General features: G+C 38.4%; 1 protein-coding gene across 3 annotated transcripts in view; it reads left to right on the top strand.

Moving 5' to 3' along the window:
- SLC24A2 (solute carrier family 24 member 2) overlaps positions 1 to 15,753 on the top strand; it is a 113,517-nt gene extending 97,764 nt beyond the window's left edge. For all 3 annotated transcript variants that reach the window (XM_063179824.1, XM_063179822.1, XM_063179825.1), the window contains 3 exons: positions 6,010 to 6,099; positions 6,520 to 6,686; positions 8,736 to 15,753. In XM_063179824.1, coding sequence (XP_063035894.1) covers positions 6,010 to 6,099; positions 6,520 to 6,686; positions 8,736 to 8,985 — 507 coding nt within the window. In that variant the 3' untranslated portion in view covers positions 8,986 to 15,753. The remainder of the gene's footprint in view (positions 1 to 6,009; positions 6,100 to 6,519; positions 6,687 to 8,735) is intronic.
- Positions 15,754 to 16,130: the final 377 nt, after the last annotated feature.

Raw genomic sequence — 16,130 nt, 5'->3', positions numbered from 1 at the left:
TCTCATGCTTTTTCCCTTTCCAATTTCTAAGCTTTCTTTTTCTTAAAGATTCCAGAAAACTCTGGAAATCACTTTTGTTACGTAACACACAGAACATATTGCATGAATTTAAAAATTATTTATTTCTGAATGTATGCTCTCCTTTCATCATTCAAAACTATCTTTGTAATTTTTTTCATAATTTGATATAAAATTAGCGAGGAATATTTATGGACATTGTTTTGAATTTTGAAAATCTGAAGCTAATGAAAGTAGACCTGTAGCTTTATTCAATATTCTGTAGTGTACAAATGAGAACATTTTTTCAAAAATAGCTTTGGGAAGTGAATATCTTGACAAGTTGCCTGCAAGTTTGTGATGCGTGTAATTATTAACACTAGTACCATTCACAACAGAACTCCGTGCTGACATCCAGCAGCTGGAACACCTTGCCATACCACAAAAGATAAACATGGATGCATGTTCCAGATAGGCAAGTTTTAAAAACAAAGTTTTAAAACTCCATTCACTGAAAGGTGTAGTTTATACAGAAAAAAGTGTAGTTTTTAATTACATGTAAATTAACAGAAGAGGTGATGGGCTGTATCAGTATGACAAGCTGCTTACTTTGAACATTGGTGTCAAAGAATTAACCAGACAGTTGCATAAACTATCTAACATTTTAAGTATGCTTCATTAATGTATCTTCAATTTATTCTCACTTATTTCTGTGTGCCATCCCCACTAATCCCTTCCTAACAAAACTGATGCCTGCTATCACAGCTCAGCATGTGCATCAGAAAACAGTTTTCAATTAAATCTGTGAGATAAAAGTTAAAGCAAACCTAAAATCATACTCGAATAGACTTTTTAGACAGGTCTGCCATCAGGGGCTCGATTTCCAAGTGTGATAATTTTAGTCAGAAACCCAAATTCTGCATCAGGATGCTCAGATTAGCATATGCATATATAAAGTGAATGCTTGTGTGCTATATACAGATTTGAAAGACCATATGGAGCCTTTGGCATCCTCTGTGGGTGTCCACTTTTCAATAAGTTCTTCCTTCTATCTAGAGTCTTTTTTCTAGTGTATATTTTATCTCCACACAAAGGAGATGGTTTCCCTGCATTTATTTGTACTATTCTGAGGTACGTTTAGTTCCATGAAACCCAGAAGCTCTAGGAAAATTATTTTGTAGACAAAGTCTCTGGTTCTAAAGTTAGCAAAATCCTGCTCCCTTATTATGCTGTCGTGCACACATATGCAGATTTTTGTATACTTAAAGTAGATTATGCATTAGTTCAGCTAACTGTCAGCTGATTGACTAGCTTAGATGTTTTAATGTGTTTAGTGCCTTAATAACACCTGCTCACATTAAACCAGTATATTTTAAAATCGTTACTATAACATCAATAATGTTGTTGGCATATCCCAGAGGTAGGTGTGCCCTTAGGGAATTTTTTTCCTGAGTTCTTGCTCAGGTGTTTTGATCACTAATGGCTGTTTTTCCTGTACTAATGGCTTGTTTCCCCAGTGGCTCCGTAAAGGTCACATATGCAACTGCCCATACCCTGGAGTAACAGATGTTGAAAGACTGAAAGAAAAATTATGTGGCCAAGACGCCCCAGTAGGTCAGGAGCAGATACTGAACACCACCTCTTTTATTATAACCTTACTCCACTGTCCATCCCTTTCCATTACAGGCCAGAAAAATGGCTCTTGGGGCTCCAGCCCTGCCATCACTGGACCCATATGGGGGAGTTCCTTCTATCTCTGCAAATTCCCATTATAAACGAAGAGCTACAACTTGCATGAACTCTTGTTGCCATACAGAGATGCACTGTTACCAAGGGGACAAGGACAACATGTTCCTGTACAGATCCAGTTAGAAGAGCAGATTCTGAGTAATCAGAGTTAAGCACTGTTAAGTGTGAAAGAAAGATCAAACTTTGCAATGCAGATACATTTATGAACAAGACAAACATGTGAATCATTCAGGTTAAAGATGTTAGTAATAATGCTGGCTAAAATTAAAAGAGTTACCTTCCACATTATTCAGCACATACTACCTTCCAGGATCAAGTTCTTAGAAGAAAAGCCTTCATATCTAGATTATTTTTGCTACTTAAAGCCCTGTTTTTCAGACATTGGCATTAAACAAATGTATAGAAATGTATCAAGAAAAATGTTCTTAAGGTTTCTGATAGACAGGAACAGTACCAATCCATCTAATCTACAGTGGAACTACAAAATCCTTCTGCTTTTGTTAAGGGAAAATAGCAGATGAACTGAATGAGCCATGGCTTCTCTCATTTATCTGTTTCTTTGACCACAAAAGAGCCAATGGCTAACAAACCCTGCACTCTGTCTTTACCAGACAACCACCACAACTACTGAAAAAGATGGAGAGAAGTATTGCTGTCTCTGACTAATTCTTCTAGGAAAAAGCTTGGAATTGGCAGCTCTTGGTATTTCAAAGAGCTAGAGAGTAGAAATTACATAAATCTATATACATAAAATACATAAAAGATTGCTGAAACTAGTTACAAAACAAGCATGATATTTATTGTTACAGTCTGTAATAAAATCCAGCATACAGAAAAGAATCAGCATTCTGGTTATGGCTTTTTCAAATTTCATCTATATGCATATTGTAGAGCAGTATCTGTGGATTCCATTTTTGATTTCATCTCCTGTAAAATGTACAAGCTTTTAGTTTTGCCCTTTCTGAATTTAAATGCTCCCCATTTTAAAATAGGTAATTTAAGCGTTAATCCTATTAAAGTATCTTGGACTGCTGCTTATCAGTTAATTTTAGTGGGAGAGGATTAGCTAAGATAGGCGAGGAGTACACCTGCTGCAGAGTTACTGGCTCATAGTTCTTAGCCATCCAAATTCTCTGGGTGTCTGACTCAGGCAGTCTCCCCTTGTTTTGCAAGAACCATTTGATATATACAATCACACCATCAGAGAGCTATTACTGATCAGCATGTATTGTATTAGTTTTGCTTAAGCCAGGGTATGCTTAAGTCTTGAGTATTGTGCAGTGATCATTCAAATTGCAGTGCTGCAAGGTGCTCTGTGCAGCTTTTGTGACCAGTTCCAACAAGTTTATTGCTTCATTGTCTCATTAACTGTATGTCTTGCCAAAAGATCGGAGCTTTTACAAGGAACGTGGAAAATGTTGGAAGCCAGAAAAGTTGACTACAAGGAATGGTGAAAAAAAAGTGCTAGCTGCTTAGTTTTGAAAGAGAAATGGCTATTTAGATTAATTTATTTCTACCAGTCTTAATTCTGCTCCCACTGTCAGATCGTTATAACAGCCATTGATTTGTTTCTTTCAAATTGTATTCCTTTTCGTATTAAGGTCTTCTGTACCCCAACGCATATAAAATTTTGATTTTAAACTTAAAATTCCATCTGGGTAGGTTCCATCATAAGCTCATTATCATATTTCCTGGTTTGACAGAAATTTAGAACTCTCTTTTGAAAAAGTAACTCTGTAATGAGTTAAGAAGCAATTAAGAAATAGATCAACCAAAGTACTCTCAGTACTTCTGAAAACAATGCTTGTGACAGTAGTGGAATTTATATGAAAAGGATGTTTCCAGGTGCTGTGGTGATTATTTAAGGGTAATCTCTTTAAAACACCTACTGGACCACTTTTATTCCCACAGGTGTTCAGTTATTTATATTATGAGGGAGTTTAGAATTAAAGATTCATAAAATGGTTTGGATTGGATGGGAACCTTAGAGATACCTAGTTCCAACCCTCATGACATGGGCAGGGACACATTTCACTAGGCCAGGTTGCTCAAAGCCTGGTCCAACCTGGCCTTGAGCACTGCCAGGGATGGGGCATTCTCAACTTCTCTGGGCAGCCTGTTCCAGTGTCTCACCACCCTCATACTAAATGCTTCTTCCTAATGTCCAATCTAAACCTTCTTTTTTTCTACTTTTCTAGTCCTCTTCTCCTGTCATTACATGCTCTTGTGAAAAGTCTCTCTCAGAGGCTTTCTGTAGGTACTGGAAGACTGCAATTAAATCACCCCAAAGCCTTCTCTTCTCCAGGCTATACAATCCAAATTCTCTTGCCTTTCCTCACAGAAGAGGTGTTCCATCCCTCTGGTATTGTTGTTAAATCTGTACCATTTTTAATGTGTATTTCTGTGTATATTCAGTTGTGAAAATTTATAGATTGTGTTAGTCAACATGCTTGGTTTTCAGGTGGACATTTGGCATTATGCAAAGTACACACAGGGAATGAGTTAGTGCTCTGTAGCACTGCCAGCAGCTGCACCTGCTGATGGAACAGATATGGACCTTCTATTTGTCCCATGCTGTAGATGAGTGTGCACAGTTGGCACTGCTGACTTTACCCTTTTTACATCTGTTAACATCCCGAGCTCGTTCCAGTTCCATCAGCAGAAAGTCTACACAGTCTCATTGAGTACAGACCAGCCTCATTGTTTCCAGGTTCAGCTGGCAAAACACAGTGACATTCCTGCTTGACCAGCTCTAATGGCCAGCCCAATACACTGATCATCTTTTAGTCTACAGCCACCCTCTGATTCTGTGCCAATCAGTTCCTAAATGTGAAACTGTTTCATACAAATGTCTGTTGAGTTTGTTATATAAGGAAAGCTGACTGTGCAGCTCTGTAAACTCCCTAAAAAAAGAACTGTTTATTATGGCTTGAAGAGTCTGAATCAGAACAAATGGTATTTTGGACACACTGAGGGAAAGCCCTGCAATCCCATATACTTCCACAACACCTAGGAATGATCCACAGTCTTAGTGAGCCTCCTGGTGCAGCAGGGGCATGACCTGCAGTGAAAGGGGGCACAAAAATTCTGGAGTGGAAGTGGATTTAGTGAGGACTAAATGGGAAGAAGTACTGCAGTACTGAGCAGCAGCTGCAAGAGGCATTTAGAGTGGTATAACTTACTTCCACAGGCAGTCTTACTGGTTATTCATTCAAATTTGTAGGACTCTGCTGGGCGCATGTCAGAAATCATCTAGGGTAAGATCTGCATTCAGAAGGTCAATGACCATAAAGAAAGACTGTTAGAATTCATTCACAGGACAAATTTAATTTTGAGTACTAATTTGATTAGATAGTGTTCGCCTGGTGCACTACTGCAATTTTGTTCCCTTCCTTTAGTAGTTAGCTTGACCTCTTTTTGTTACATAGATTCAGTTAGTTAATAGGTAATATGGAAAATGCATAAGATTGGAAAGAACAGAAACCAAAATAAATCATTAATCTGAATATAACCTATTCGCTGGCTGCAAGAACACTGTCTGTTCAAAATCTGACACAAGTAAGGGAAACAGTGAAAATGAAAATTAAGTTAAAGAGAGTTTTTAATTCATTGAAGGGCCTGGCAGTATGTTTTGCATGCTTTTATAGCATTATAACATTACATTTCTCTGCAAAATGAAGCATGGAAAATATGTGCTTAACATATCTTCTGTTGCGAAAGTGTGTAGTTTTCAAGCAGAGTAAATGCTGTAATAAATTTTAGGTGTACCTATTTTTAGCTCTGCCATATGGCAGTCTTTTTTATACTGACTGAAATTTGTTGCAAAAAGTTACTTATGTAGGAAGGAAAGATATTGGCACCTGTTGAAGCAATTTGAAAACATTCATTCTGAAGAAACATGAAATTATTAATAAATTTAGAAGTAAAACCACTATTGAGCTAAACACATATGCAAACTGCATCATAACAAATAATGATAAAAATGACAACCCAGAACTTGCCAGTCATCATACAAGTTCTTAGGAAATCTTATTTTATGGCTGAAGAAATTGGAAGAATGAGGTACATATATACCAATGTCAGGGCTTCTATTTCTTACTTTTCTTGACAGGTATTTTGATCATCTGATGATGATCTGAACAGTTGCTTAGAACAGGCCATCAGAAAAAATGAGAAGCCACTCTCATATTGAGAAGGAATTAAGAGTATGGCATATCACCCTTCAATATAGGTTTTCACTGTTCCTCCTTCTTTCTGTTTCAGACATCAAGAAAATTTTTTCCCATCACGTTTTTTGGTTCTATCAGCTGGATTGCCTTCTTTTCTTACTTGATGGTCTGGTGGGCACACCAGGTAAGGAGGTGATACTCTTACTAAATAAAAGCCCTGCTTTTTTGTTTTGCACTGTAAAAGATCATTTCTAATCAAGAGTCCATCTATCTCATGCTGGGTGCTTCTTTATTTCAGGAGCTGTAGCCATGGATAAAGTAAATCAGTACTGACTAAATGAAAAGTAGCTCAGAGAGCTGTGGTTGGCCTGACCACAGGACTTGATCATTCTTGTAGCATCAGAACTATCAGCAACTGCCTGTCAATATCTTACGCTTCTATTTCAAAGCCTTACCTTTCTCCTGATACATGGGAAAATCCATGAAAACTAGAATTTCTGTGATCTTGCCTGGTATTCTCCAAGGTAGTGGGAAAGCCCAGGGCAGTTGAAAACATTTCTTCACTGCAGGAAACTTTTTTCTGGTTTTATTTAAACTCTTCTAGGTTGGAGAGACCATTGGTATTACTGAAGAAATCATGGGACTGACTATTCTAGCTGCTGGCACATCCATACCTGACCTTATTACCAGTGTTATTGTAGCACGCAAAGGTCTGGGGGACATGGCTGTATCCAGTTCTGTTGGAAGCAACATATTTGACATCACAGTGGGGTAAGCTCTACACCAAGAAAATTGTGTCTATTTTAAACAAGTCCTTTGTTCTTAGCACATTGCTGTGGTATTGCCCACAAGCAGCAATCTTTAAAAACAGAGTAATGCAAATAGGAAGCGAATGTTACTGTGGCAAGTGCTCTGAAGTTTATAGATGTCTGCATGAAAAAATGTTATAAATTTGTTGCCTAATCCTTGCTTTGATATGTTACAGAGGGGCTTAGGCAAGTGAATTGCACTTTAAAATTGTGCAAGGGCATTGTTCCGAAAAGGAATTTCAAAGCTTTTTATACTTTTGTGAGGTAGCTGTTTGCTTTCTGCTACCACTCATTGGGCTTATACTAGAGCTTTCTTTATAAATGATGATCAGGAATAATTCATTGCCTCTGCAGTATTCAACATGTTTGCTGTAATAACAACAGAAAGTCATTGTCTTGTATAACTGGTTTAGGCTGCTGTTGCCATGTGATTAATTTTTTTTTTTCTATACCTGACAAGCCCAAAATTACAAACCAATTCTCTGTTAACAAAAAGGACCCTTTTTATAGCTCTGACAATGTGAAGGTACATGAGATTGTGCAGAAGTTTTATATTTACACTTCACTGCTTCATGGCAGCTCTAGGGTAATGATTTGTGGCATAATGTTGTAATTCAAATTCTTTTTTGGTCTTTTCAGACCAAGGTAGATCAGATTCAGAAAAAGTGTAATCCATGCCTCAGTGATTCAAAAATGTGCAGGAAATACACAGGTAAATTCTGTCTTTGTTCCCACATTACCATCTTCAACACAGGATGGAGGTACTGAGAATCATGTCCATATTTTCAATTTCTCCATTTTTGGTTGTTTCTTACTATCACATGCAAACAGAAGAACAGGTCTAGTCATAGTTACAGTGCCAGACAGCCTGATTGTAGAAGAGATCCTGGTTTTCACAGCTGGAAATATACCAGCATCTGCAAAAAGGTACAAAAAAGGATCCCTAAGTTTGAATGTATAGTAAATATATTTTTTACTTTATCTGTTAGCTAATGGCAGTAGTTAGACATAGTAGGAAAACTTAGCCAATTTTCTATTAATGCAGAAGCATTCAGTCTTTGAAATATCTATATGCAGCAAACCTGTAAAATGCATGAAAACCATGTCCTCCAATTTGGAGTATAGAGCATGCATTACAAAATTATTTCTGTTTTGCAGTGCTTTCCTACTTTAAAAAAATGTTTAATCTTCCCGCCAAAGGAAATGGTTTTGTCCTGCACCAGTCTGCTACATTGACAACAGAAATGGCACAGCTGAGCTGTAGACTGGTGTAGTTAGTACTGCAGCTGTAATAAATTATTCTCTCCTGAGCTGCTTATTCAAAGTTTTAATGTTGTGAGCTTCTGACAACTCACTTCATGCTTTCCAAGCCTGCTAAGCTCCAGTCAGTGTCTTAAATATTTATTTCAGCTTGACATCTTGCAGAGGGATATTGTCTCCTTCTGTGGCATGAGAGATGAGAAATGCAATGACAGCAAGCACAGAAATAGAAGTTAAGCTGAAGTTCAATTGAAGTTCACAGTTTAACAGAGGTTTATATAGTAAATGTGGACAAAGATATTTAAGGGCAAAATTTTGCAGGCAGTGCCTTGCAGAGTGCTGGTTCTTCATGGCAAGGTCATGTTTCTTTCCAACCCACCCTCCTGTCAGGCAGGCTCTTGGAAGGGGTGTGCAAATAGCTTCAGCAGATAGTGTGAAATCTAGAAACAAATGAAAGGGGTTTTCCTCTTCACAGACAGGATGCCAGGTGATTTGCCAGCCAAGGGATAAATAATTCACTACTATAATTGGTGGAAGAGTGGGGGGCAAAAAAATCCCATGTTTTCTCTCCAAGAACCATGAGAAAGCTTACAATTTATATTTTATGCAATTATTAGAAGAGTTGAACATGTTCCTGCCTCATTTTCTGCAGGAAGCCTTTGGTTGTGTTTTGATTTGTCACCAGAAACCTTCTAGTGCTCCCTTCTGGACTTCTGCAATGTTTTAAATTAATTTTTCTGTTTCTTAACAGCCTTCCTCTTCCATGGCTCCTGTATGCTGTGGTTAACAGCTTTGCCCCGGTGACAGTCAGCAGCAATGGTCTGTTCTGTGCGATTGTCCTCCTCTTCATCATGCTGCTCTTCGTCATCCTCTCCATTGCCTCCTGCAAGTGGAGGATGAATAAAATCCTGGGTTTACTCATGTTTGGGCTTTATTTTGTGTTCCTGATTGTCAGTGTCCTTCTGGAGGACAAAGTGATCCAGTGTCCTGTCTCCATCTAGTGGAAAGTGGAGAGTGGAAAGTTATTTTTTTCTCAACAGAAAAAAAAAAAAAAGAAAAACCAAAACATATATATTTATTAAAGAAAAGATACATATGTCAAAACAAAACAGCGAAAAAAAAAACACAGTGGAAAATTGCAGCAGGAATAACCCATGGATCTGTAAATTTTCTCTTCCTCGATTTTGAAAGAATGAAAGAAAGAAAAGGACATAAAGGGTCAATCTCAGAGCTGAAGAATGGCTGCTGCTGGACATTGCAGTACTGCCTGAAGGGCTGAGTCTGGGAGCACCAAGGGTTCCTCTGCTGCAGAACATCCTCGCTGCTCAGCACTGGACACGCACCGTGCCCGCGGCAGCAGTGAAAATTACTGCTTCTCCTCTGCCTACGGGACCTACCTGCAGACTTCTCCTTCTCTGTAGTGGTATACACAGACACACTGTGTGCTCAGCTCCTAAAGCTCTCCTCTTCCAAGGGGAATGCTAATGTTAACTTTGTGGAGGCACCACCCCCCACACACCCTGGTACAGGATTTTTCCGATAACCTGCTGAAACTCCTGAGTGGAAAGCATACACCAAGTGATGAGTCACAAACAGGGAAGGGCTTGTATGTCTCTTCACGTAAGTGGATTTATGTGATGTGATTTCAGCTAAGCCAGGGAATTCATCAGTGTTTTGATCATCTGCATCACAGGTCCGTAAAGGCAATCAGCAGGATGTTAATGGTGGTTTCTTGCATCTTGCAAAACTCTTCAGGTTCCAGAAACTCTGGCACTGAAGGAGCCATGATGCCTGACCATTTTGTAACTGGTGCAGATTTTCATTGCATTCTCATGCAAAGACCAGAATGGGGATAATCTTTCTTCTCTAATAGCAACGCAGCATGCAGTGACATCATACAGCTATGTGAACACACCATTTTTTCTAATGCAGCAATATCAACAGTACCAATGGCTTTCAGATGCTGTTATGAGTTTGCCTTTTCATGCCAGAATAAAAAGGCTAATTTGCTTATGCATAGTATTTCATAAAGAAAATAGAAGTAGTTATAAAGTGGCAGCCTAATTGCTAAGTGAATATATACTTTATAGGCTTTCACTATTACTTGGAGTGTAAGGACCTTCACAGCTACATATAGTTATTTGCTGGAAGAGATCTCCAGCTGTTGTATAAAGCTGGGGAAGTTCACATTTGCTGTTATAAATCTTGAAACTAGGTAGGAGAAACACAATTTAAATACAGTGGAGCTGCAGGAAACTTACATGAAATTTCTTCAGTATTGCTGGAAGTGTACATGTCTAAAGAAAGGAAGGAGCGAATATGCAACATCCTTTTTCTGAGATACTGAGAGAATGAGAAGGTCTAAACCTAGAGCAGAAAAAGCCAAGAAGGGAGAAAGAAACAAACTTTCTGTAGTTTGGCTGATTTTTTTAAAAATGAGAGGACTGGAACGAATGTTAAGAAATTATTTCAGATAATCATCATTTGTTTGTTCAAGTCTTTTGTGCAATTAAGAGTTCATGAAGTTTCAGTGCATTTCTGTGACCTGTTTCATCATTGTTTTATATGTGTATTGTCCTCACAATGGCAATGCCATTCTCACATCTGTGTAACAGAAGTCTCAGCACATTTTGTCTTGGCTGTTTTTCTCTGCTCCACACTGTTTGTTTCTCATTCATCCCCTTTGTCCTTTACTGTTTTCCTGTTATATGTGTTTTTATGTAAGTGTATGATTAGAAAATAAGGACTTGACAGAAAACAATGGTAGAGAAATCAGTACAAAATTCATATTAGTTATATTAATATTATGTGATATCATGAAGAAAAAAGTGAGATGTTAATGAAATAAAGGAAGGATACTAGGAGTTGCAATGTCTGCTACTCATATATTTTCCTAAGTCCTAGCTACATGCAGAATCAGTATTTGATTTTAACCATACAACAAGCAACATTTCTTGCTTCTTAGTGCTGTTTAGAGTGAGCTTCTCACATCGAGAGCAAAACCTTGTCTTTGTATTCAAGACCCTTTACTGGTGCAGAATCGTTACCTGTACTAGCGATAGGGCTGCCCATCTCTAACATTTGTTCCTAGGGGTGTCGCCATGGAAAGGTGGGTGGATATACACGCCTGCGGTATATACACAGGATATACACACCTGTGGTGCCCTCTGCTGACAGAACAGCAACCTAAAGCGATTTGTGACCCAAATTCTGACCTCAACCAAAACGTGTGTCCCAAAATACAGAGCTGACTCCGCAGTACAATCTATTCCAGAGGAGTCACCAAATGCTTTTGTTTCTGATGACAGTGCTCAAAACAGGTAATCCTTTCCCAAGTAAGCGGAATCATACATAGGAGTGACCCAAAGTAAGGGCTGTGTATGCGGGCACTTACAAAATACTGCAATGCCCAGATTTCACTGATCTGACATTTCAAATCAAGAAACCAGACCAGTGTCCAATCTCTATGTAGTACACTACTTTTTTTTTTTTTTAACTTCATACCATCGTGGTGTAACAACTCCCACATTGGAAACAGAAAGCTCCTGCCTGACCTTCAGAGGTCTAAGAGCTCTCTGGTGCACTCAGGGCATCAGCAGCAGAGACTGCTGCCCCACTGAGGACAGATAGTAAGTAGAGAGTAACTGGCATCAACAGCTATAGGAAGACCTTTATGTACACCATTAAGGACTGATATTCTGTAATGGCATTTCTATACTGTCTTAAAATGTGTCTCATTTCTTTCCCATGTCTGTTTGTCCCTATCACATCTTTATCTAAGAAGGTGTTATAAACAACTTCTCCTTCTCCAGAATAAGACACCTCATGGCTCCCACTGCCTTGTATCTGTTGGGCAGATCATTTTTCAAATGGTTGAATAACTGTGCCAGTGGTACCTCAGATCCAGAGGTAATAGGACAGATTCCAATTGCGTGGTGCTTTCTGTGAACAATGATTATACTTGCCAAGGCACTTTTCTACTGCTGGGGTAAACTGTTAGTGGATATTTGGATGCTGATATGCTCTTTGATTACAAGACAACAGCTCTGCTGGCTTGTAAAGAGGAGTGGGATGGAGGGAGAAGCTTAGTCCCTTATCCTGTACAGAAGGAATTCAATCTTAAACTAGAATGCTGAGAAAACAGTCAAAAGCTGCTCCAGCCCAGTGACTGGATGTCAGTGAGTTGTCCAGACTCAATGCTGCTAGAAACACACACACTTGTTGCAACATTCCGGTTTTACAATTTCAACAAATTTCCCAGCATAAAGTGTTTCTCATTGTTCATAATTATTTCACTGTAGGATCATGAACTCTTCTCAACATTGCACACCCAGAAATCAAGCATACCTAAAAATCAAAGTTCTATTTTGTTCAGCCAAAGTTCTGTATAACTTCACTAGGGATCTGGTCCTTCACACTGCCCAAATTCTATAGTGAGCTGACTGGCGTTGAAGCCTTTTCCACCTGCCTGTATGCCCATGCTCACTAGCTCAATCACTACGGCTGTCTGCATAATCCTTATGAAGTATAAATGAATAACTAATAGAAAAATTGGCATTGATAAAAATCCTGTTCTAGCTTAGCACTTTCAGGACACCAGCTTGGAAATATAGAAGTAAGATAACAATGCAACTTCAGATTAAAAAACCAACCCTCTGTGGCACCATCATCTCTGAATGGAATCAGTGTTGAACACAATTTTTGGAAGGGATTTCTGGTAGCATTTGAATAGGATCATGGCTCAGATTGTAGCCAGTTTTAAAGGTCTTCTGCACAAACTTCATTGGAATTAAATATGAGAATGGGGCCCATTGGTACAAAATACCACTCGAGTCTTACAACTATTCTGTTTTCCCTCTGCATAAGCCACCCTGGTCAAAACTTGGCAAAAGCTATAGAAGTGTGATTAAAAGTGTGGTGTGAAGATTCTCTCCTTAAGAACTACATGTAGACATGGAAAAATCTTTCAGCAAAGCTCTATGTATTTTAAATTAACTATTTTACTGAAAGCTAGTGCTTTCTTATAGTGCAGACAGGCTCTTGTGTCTGTATGCTTCTGCTTATGTATCCAGTTGATGTGGCTGACTGCATAAACTTCATGAAGCATAAAGCACAGTGGGTGACAAGCAACCTTATCTAGGTGTCATTTGTTTGTAATGGCAATGAACCTACCATATAATTTCAACATACACTACTCTGAAGTAGTTTATGGTCACTGTCACTCATGGTACTGTTGTGTGTGGATATGAAGGTCCACAAAGTGGTAAGTTAAACATGTAGTTAATCCAAGTACAGTGAAAAAATAGATGCTTAGAAATATTATTAATGTTTGGGTGTTTTTTAAGGGATTATTTCTCTGGTTGTCTTTTACTTCATTACATATTTTGCAAAAAAGGGGATATTCAATGTTTTTTAATTATTATTCTTTCAGCAGTAATTCCTTAAAATAGCATCTTGTGGTCCATATAACTTATGTTCTGAGTCAAGTATGAGTCTGTATCAGATGGTTTTCTTTATTTATAACAAGGAAATAATCCCTTCTCTAAGAACTGGCCCAATGAAATACAGAAGAATTCTGCCATTAACCTGGACAAGATAGAGACTTTTATCTTAAGTTCCTGTGTTTCATAAATGCAGTACCTAATTGTCCTGGGAGCTATGTACAAAGAGATAAATTACATTCACTTGTATTCTTGGAAACAATTTTACCTCTTGTAAATAACAATGACACAACTAACTGAGCAGGTGATTCTTTTTTTTTTTCTGCTCTTCCTGGAAAGTTAAATTGAAGAAAAATACTTGCAGAAAGTGTCTTTGAGATTATCAAACGGGATAGTTTGCAACAGTGTGGAGAAGAATCCTTCTCCAATCCTCCAAAAGCCATGGTTTCATGCCTGGTTGGTGGCAACTGACCTTCTGGGTCTGTTGCCATCAGTTACAGGAATATTGGCATTGAGATGTCCATCATTTCCATTGGAACTGTTGAGAGTCACCTCCCAGCTGAAGTTGTGCAGTTCAGTGCACCCATCAAATGCAGCAGTCACATGTGGCTCAGAGCCCTGTAGCTGAGACAGGCCATCCTGTAGGTCTGCAGGGTGTTGCTGGGTGTCAGTGTGCAGCATCCCAGGACTTGTCTGCCTGGATGGGTGCAGGTCGTTTGAGCCTTCCCCTGCCTGTGCTCCTGCTTGACTGGATGCAAGCCGTGTCTGCTCCAGAAGTCGTGTTGTCACATTAGCGTGGCGCTGAGCCCATGCTCCAGCCAGCCAGACACAGGTCAGCCCCAGCCTAGATGCCATGTAATCCCTTGGAGTGTGGGTAGACCAGGCACAAAATTGGCCATATCTTTCCTACACGAGCCATAAGTGAAACAGCCCAGGACAAGAATGAGTAATTCAAGACTGGTAAATGAACTGTACATTCATGTAGATTTATTGTAAATTCTCCACTCATGAAACACAAAACCAATCCCAACAATGAAATTTGTACACATTTTTAAAGATTGTGCACTTTACTATTTTATTTTTATTTTTATTTTGTCACATAGTTGTCTTAATGCAAAAAGAAGCCATAAAGAACCCAGAAGACTAGTATGGGGTTTCTAAGTAAGGGGATCATTAATTTTAAAGTAAAGAATCAATTCCATGTCTCTGTTTAAGGTATAATGTCAAACACTGACAAATAAATGTACAGTAAAGCAGGATCTGGTTTCGCCTTAGTGATGCTGTGAGTAAGTCGGGGGAGTTTGCTCCTCATCCTCTTGAGTTTTCCTGTGGGGCTGTACAAAATGCTGCACACTACCTTTGCAGTAGGGACTCAATCCTGCTACCCTTGTTCACCCCAGGAGAAGGAATAAAATGCTTGCAGAGTCAGGCCCAATAAAGCAATTAAATCATTCTGCTCCTTTGATGTTTTCTCCCACTGAGATCAGAGTAAAGGAAGCTCCTTATGTTTTAGTAAGTTTATAAGAGATGAGTTGTTTCTGTCAATTTTTCAAAAAGTTTCCAGGGTCAGGTTATCCAATAGAAATAAATCAATTATTTTAATCCCTCATCAAAATTAAGTAATGCCAAAGGATTTCACTTGGTTTTGTGTTCATTTCCATTATCAAGATCTCTGTTGCAGTTTTAGTTTTGCAATCCTGACTCTGGGGAATTGACTTACATGAATTAAAATTATTTCTGTCACTTAAGATGGCAAGATCAGGACATGGTATTGTGATGTGAAAATAGTGTGTTATAACTGACAATCAGAGGCTATTTTTGTAATAAAGTGTTTCTAGCATGTTTGTTTCACTTTGTAGTTTTCATACTCTTATCATCCATAATTTTCAGGCTATTGTAAGAAAAATCTGAAGTCCCCCATCTTTACTCATTTCAAACTTCAAAAGTAAAAATACATTTCCATGTATTTTTCATTTTGCAAGTCCAGGCAACCTCCTGAAAATTCCAATTTTTCTCATGTGTTTAAATGTATGGATCATTATTCACTAGATTATACTCTTGTATCTCTGAATCAGTATATGCTTTGTGAATATAAGTTTGTATATAGTATGAAAGTTACCTTTATTTGTATATAGGCTCTTGGAAATAATCCCTTCTATCAAGGTCCTACTTCACTATCTACAGAATGTTTCACTGTGGCGTGTACACTTTCTCACCTTATCATACTAATACAGAGTTCTTCATATAAATCACTTAATGTAACTGAGTTGTCTAAGTGTGAATAACAATAACAATAAATACTAATAAAAAGAATGAAGAGTGTGTCAATTTGCTCAGTATCTTTTGTCTTGGGTCTTGGGTTTGCTGTTGCTCTGAAAATAGTATTTTAACTACCTTCTCCAGTTTCAGTGATGGGCTGCAGTGCTGCTCATCATTGCTGGTGTTCAAGCTGTGCTGCTTGCCTCTTGCCGTGTCCCAGTGCTACCTTCTGTATATACACAGAGTAAGGAAATTGCCTGTCTTTCAGTGAGCTTAAAATTTTGTTAGACAAGGATTTTTCATTTCATTTTTCATTTACTGCTCAATGTGAATCCAAACTACCTGAAGATGTGTATGTCTGGAGCCCTGTTGTTCTGTTCAGGATCAAGTTCCCTTACATTTCTTTACTGATACATTTGATCACAAGATGTTTTGAGTTCCATTCT

This window comes from Melospiza melodia, chromosome Z, assembly GCF_035770615.1.
Source record: "Melospiza melodia melodia isolate bMelMel2 chromosome Z, bMelMel2.pri, whole genome shotgun sequence".
Lineage (NCBI taxonomy): Eukaryota > Metazoa > Chordata > Aves > Passeriformes > Passerellidae > Melospiza > Melospiza melodia.
The sequence above is the reverse complement of the archived record's forward strand: the minus strand, read 5'-3'. Positions and strand labels throughout refer to the sequence as shown.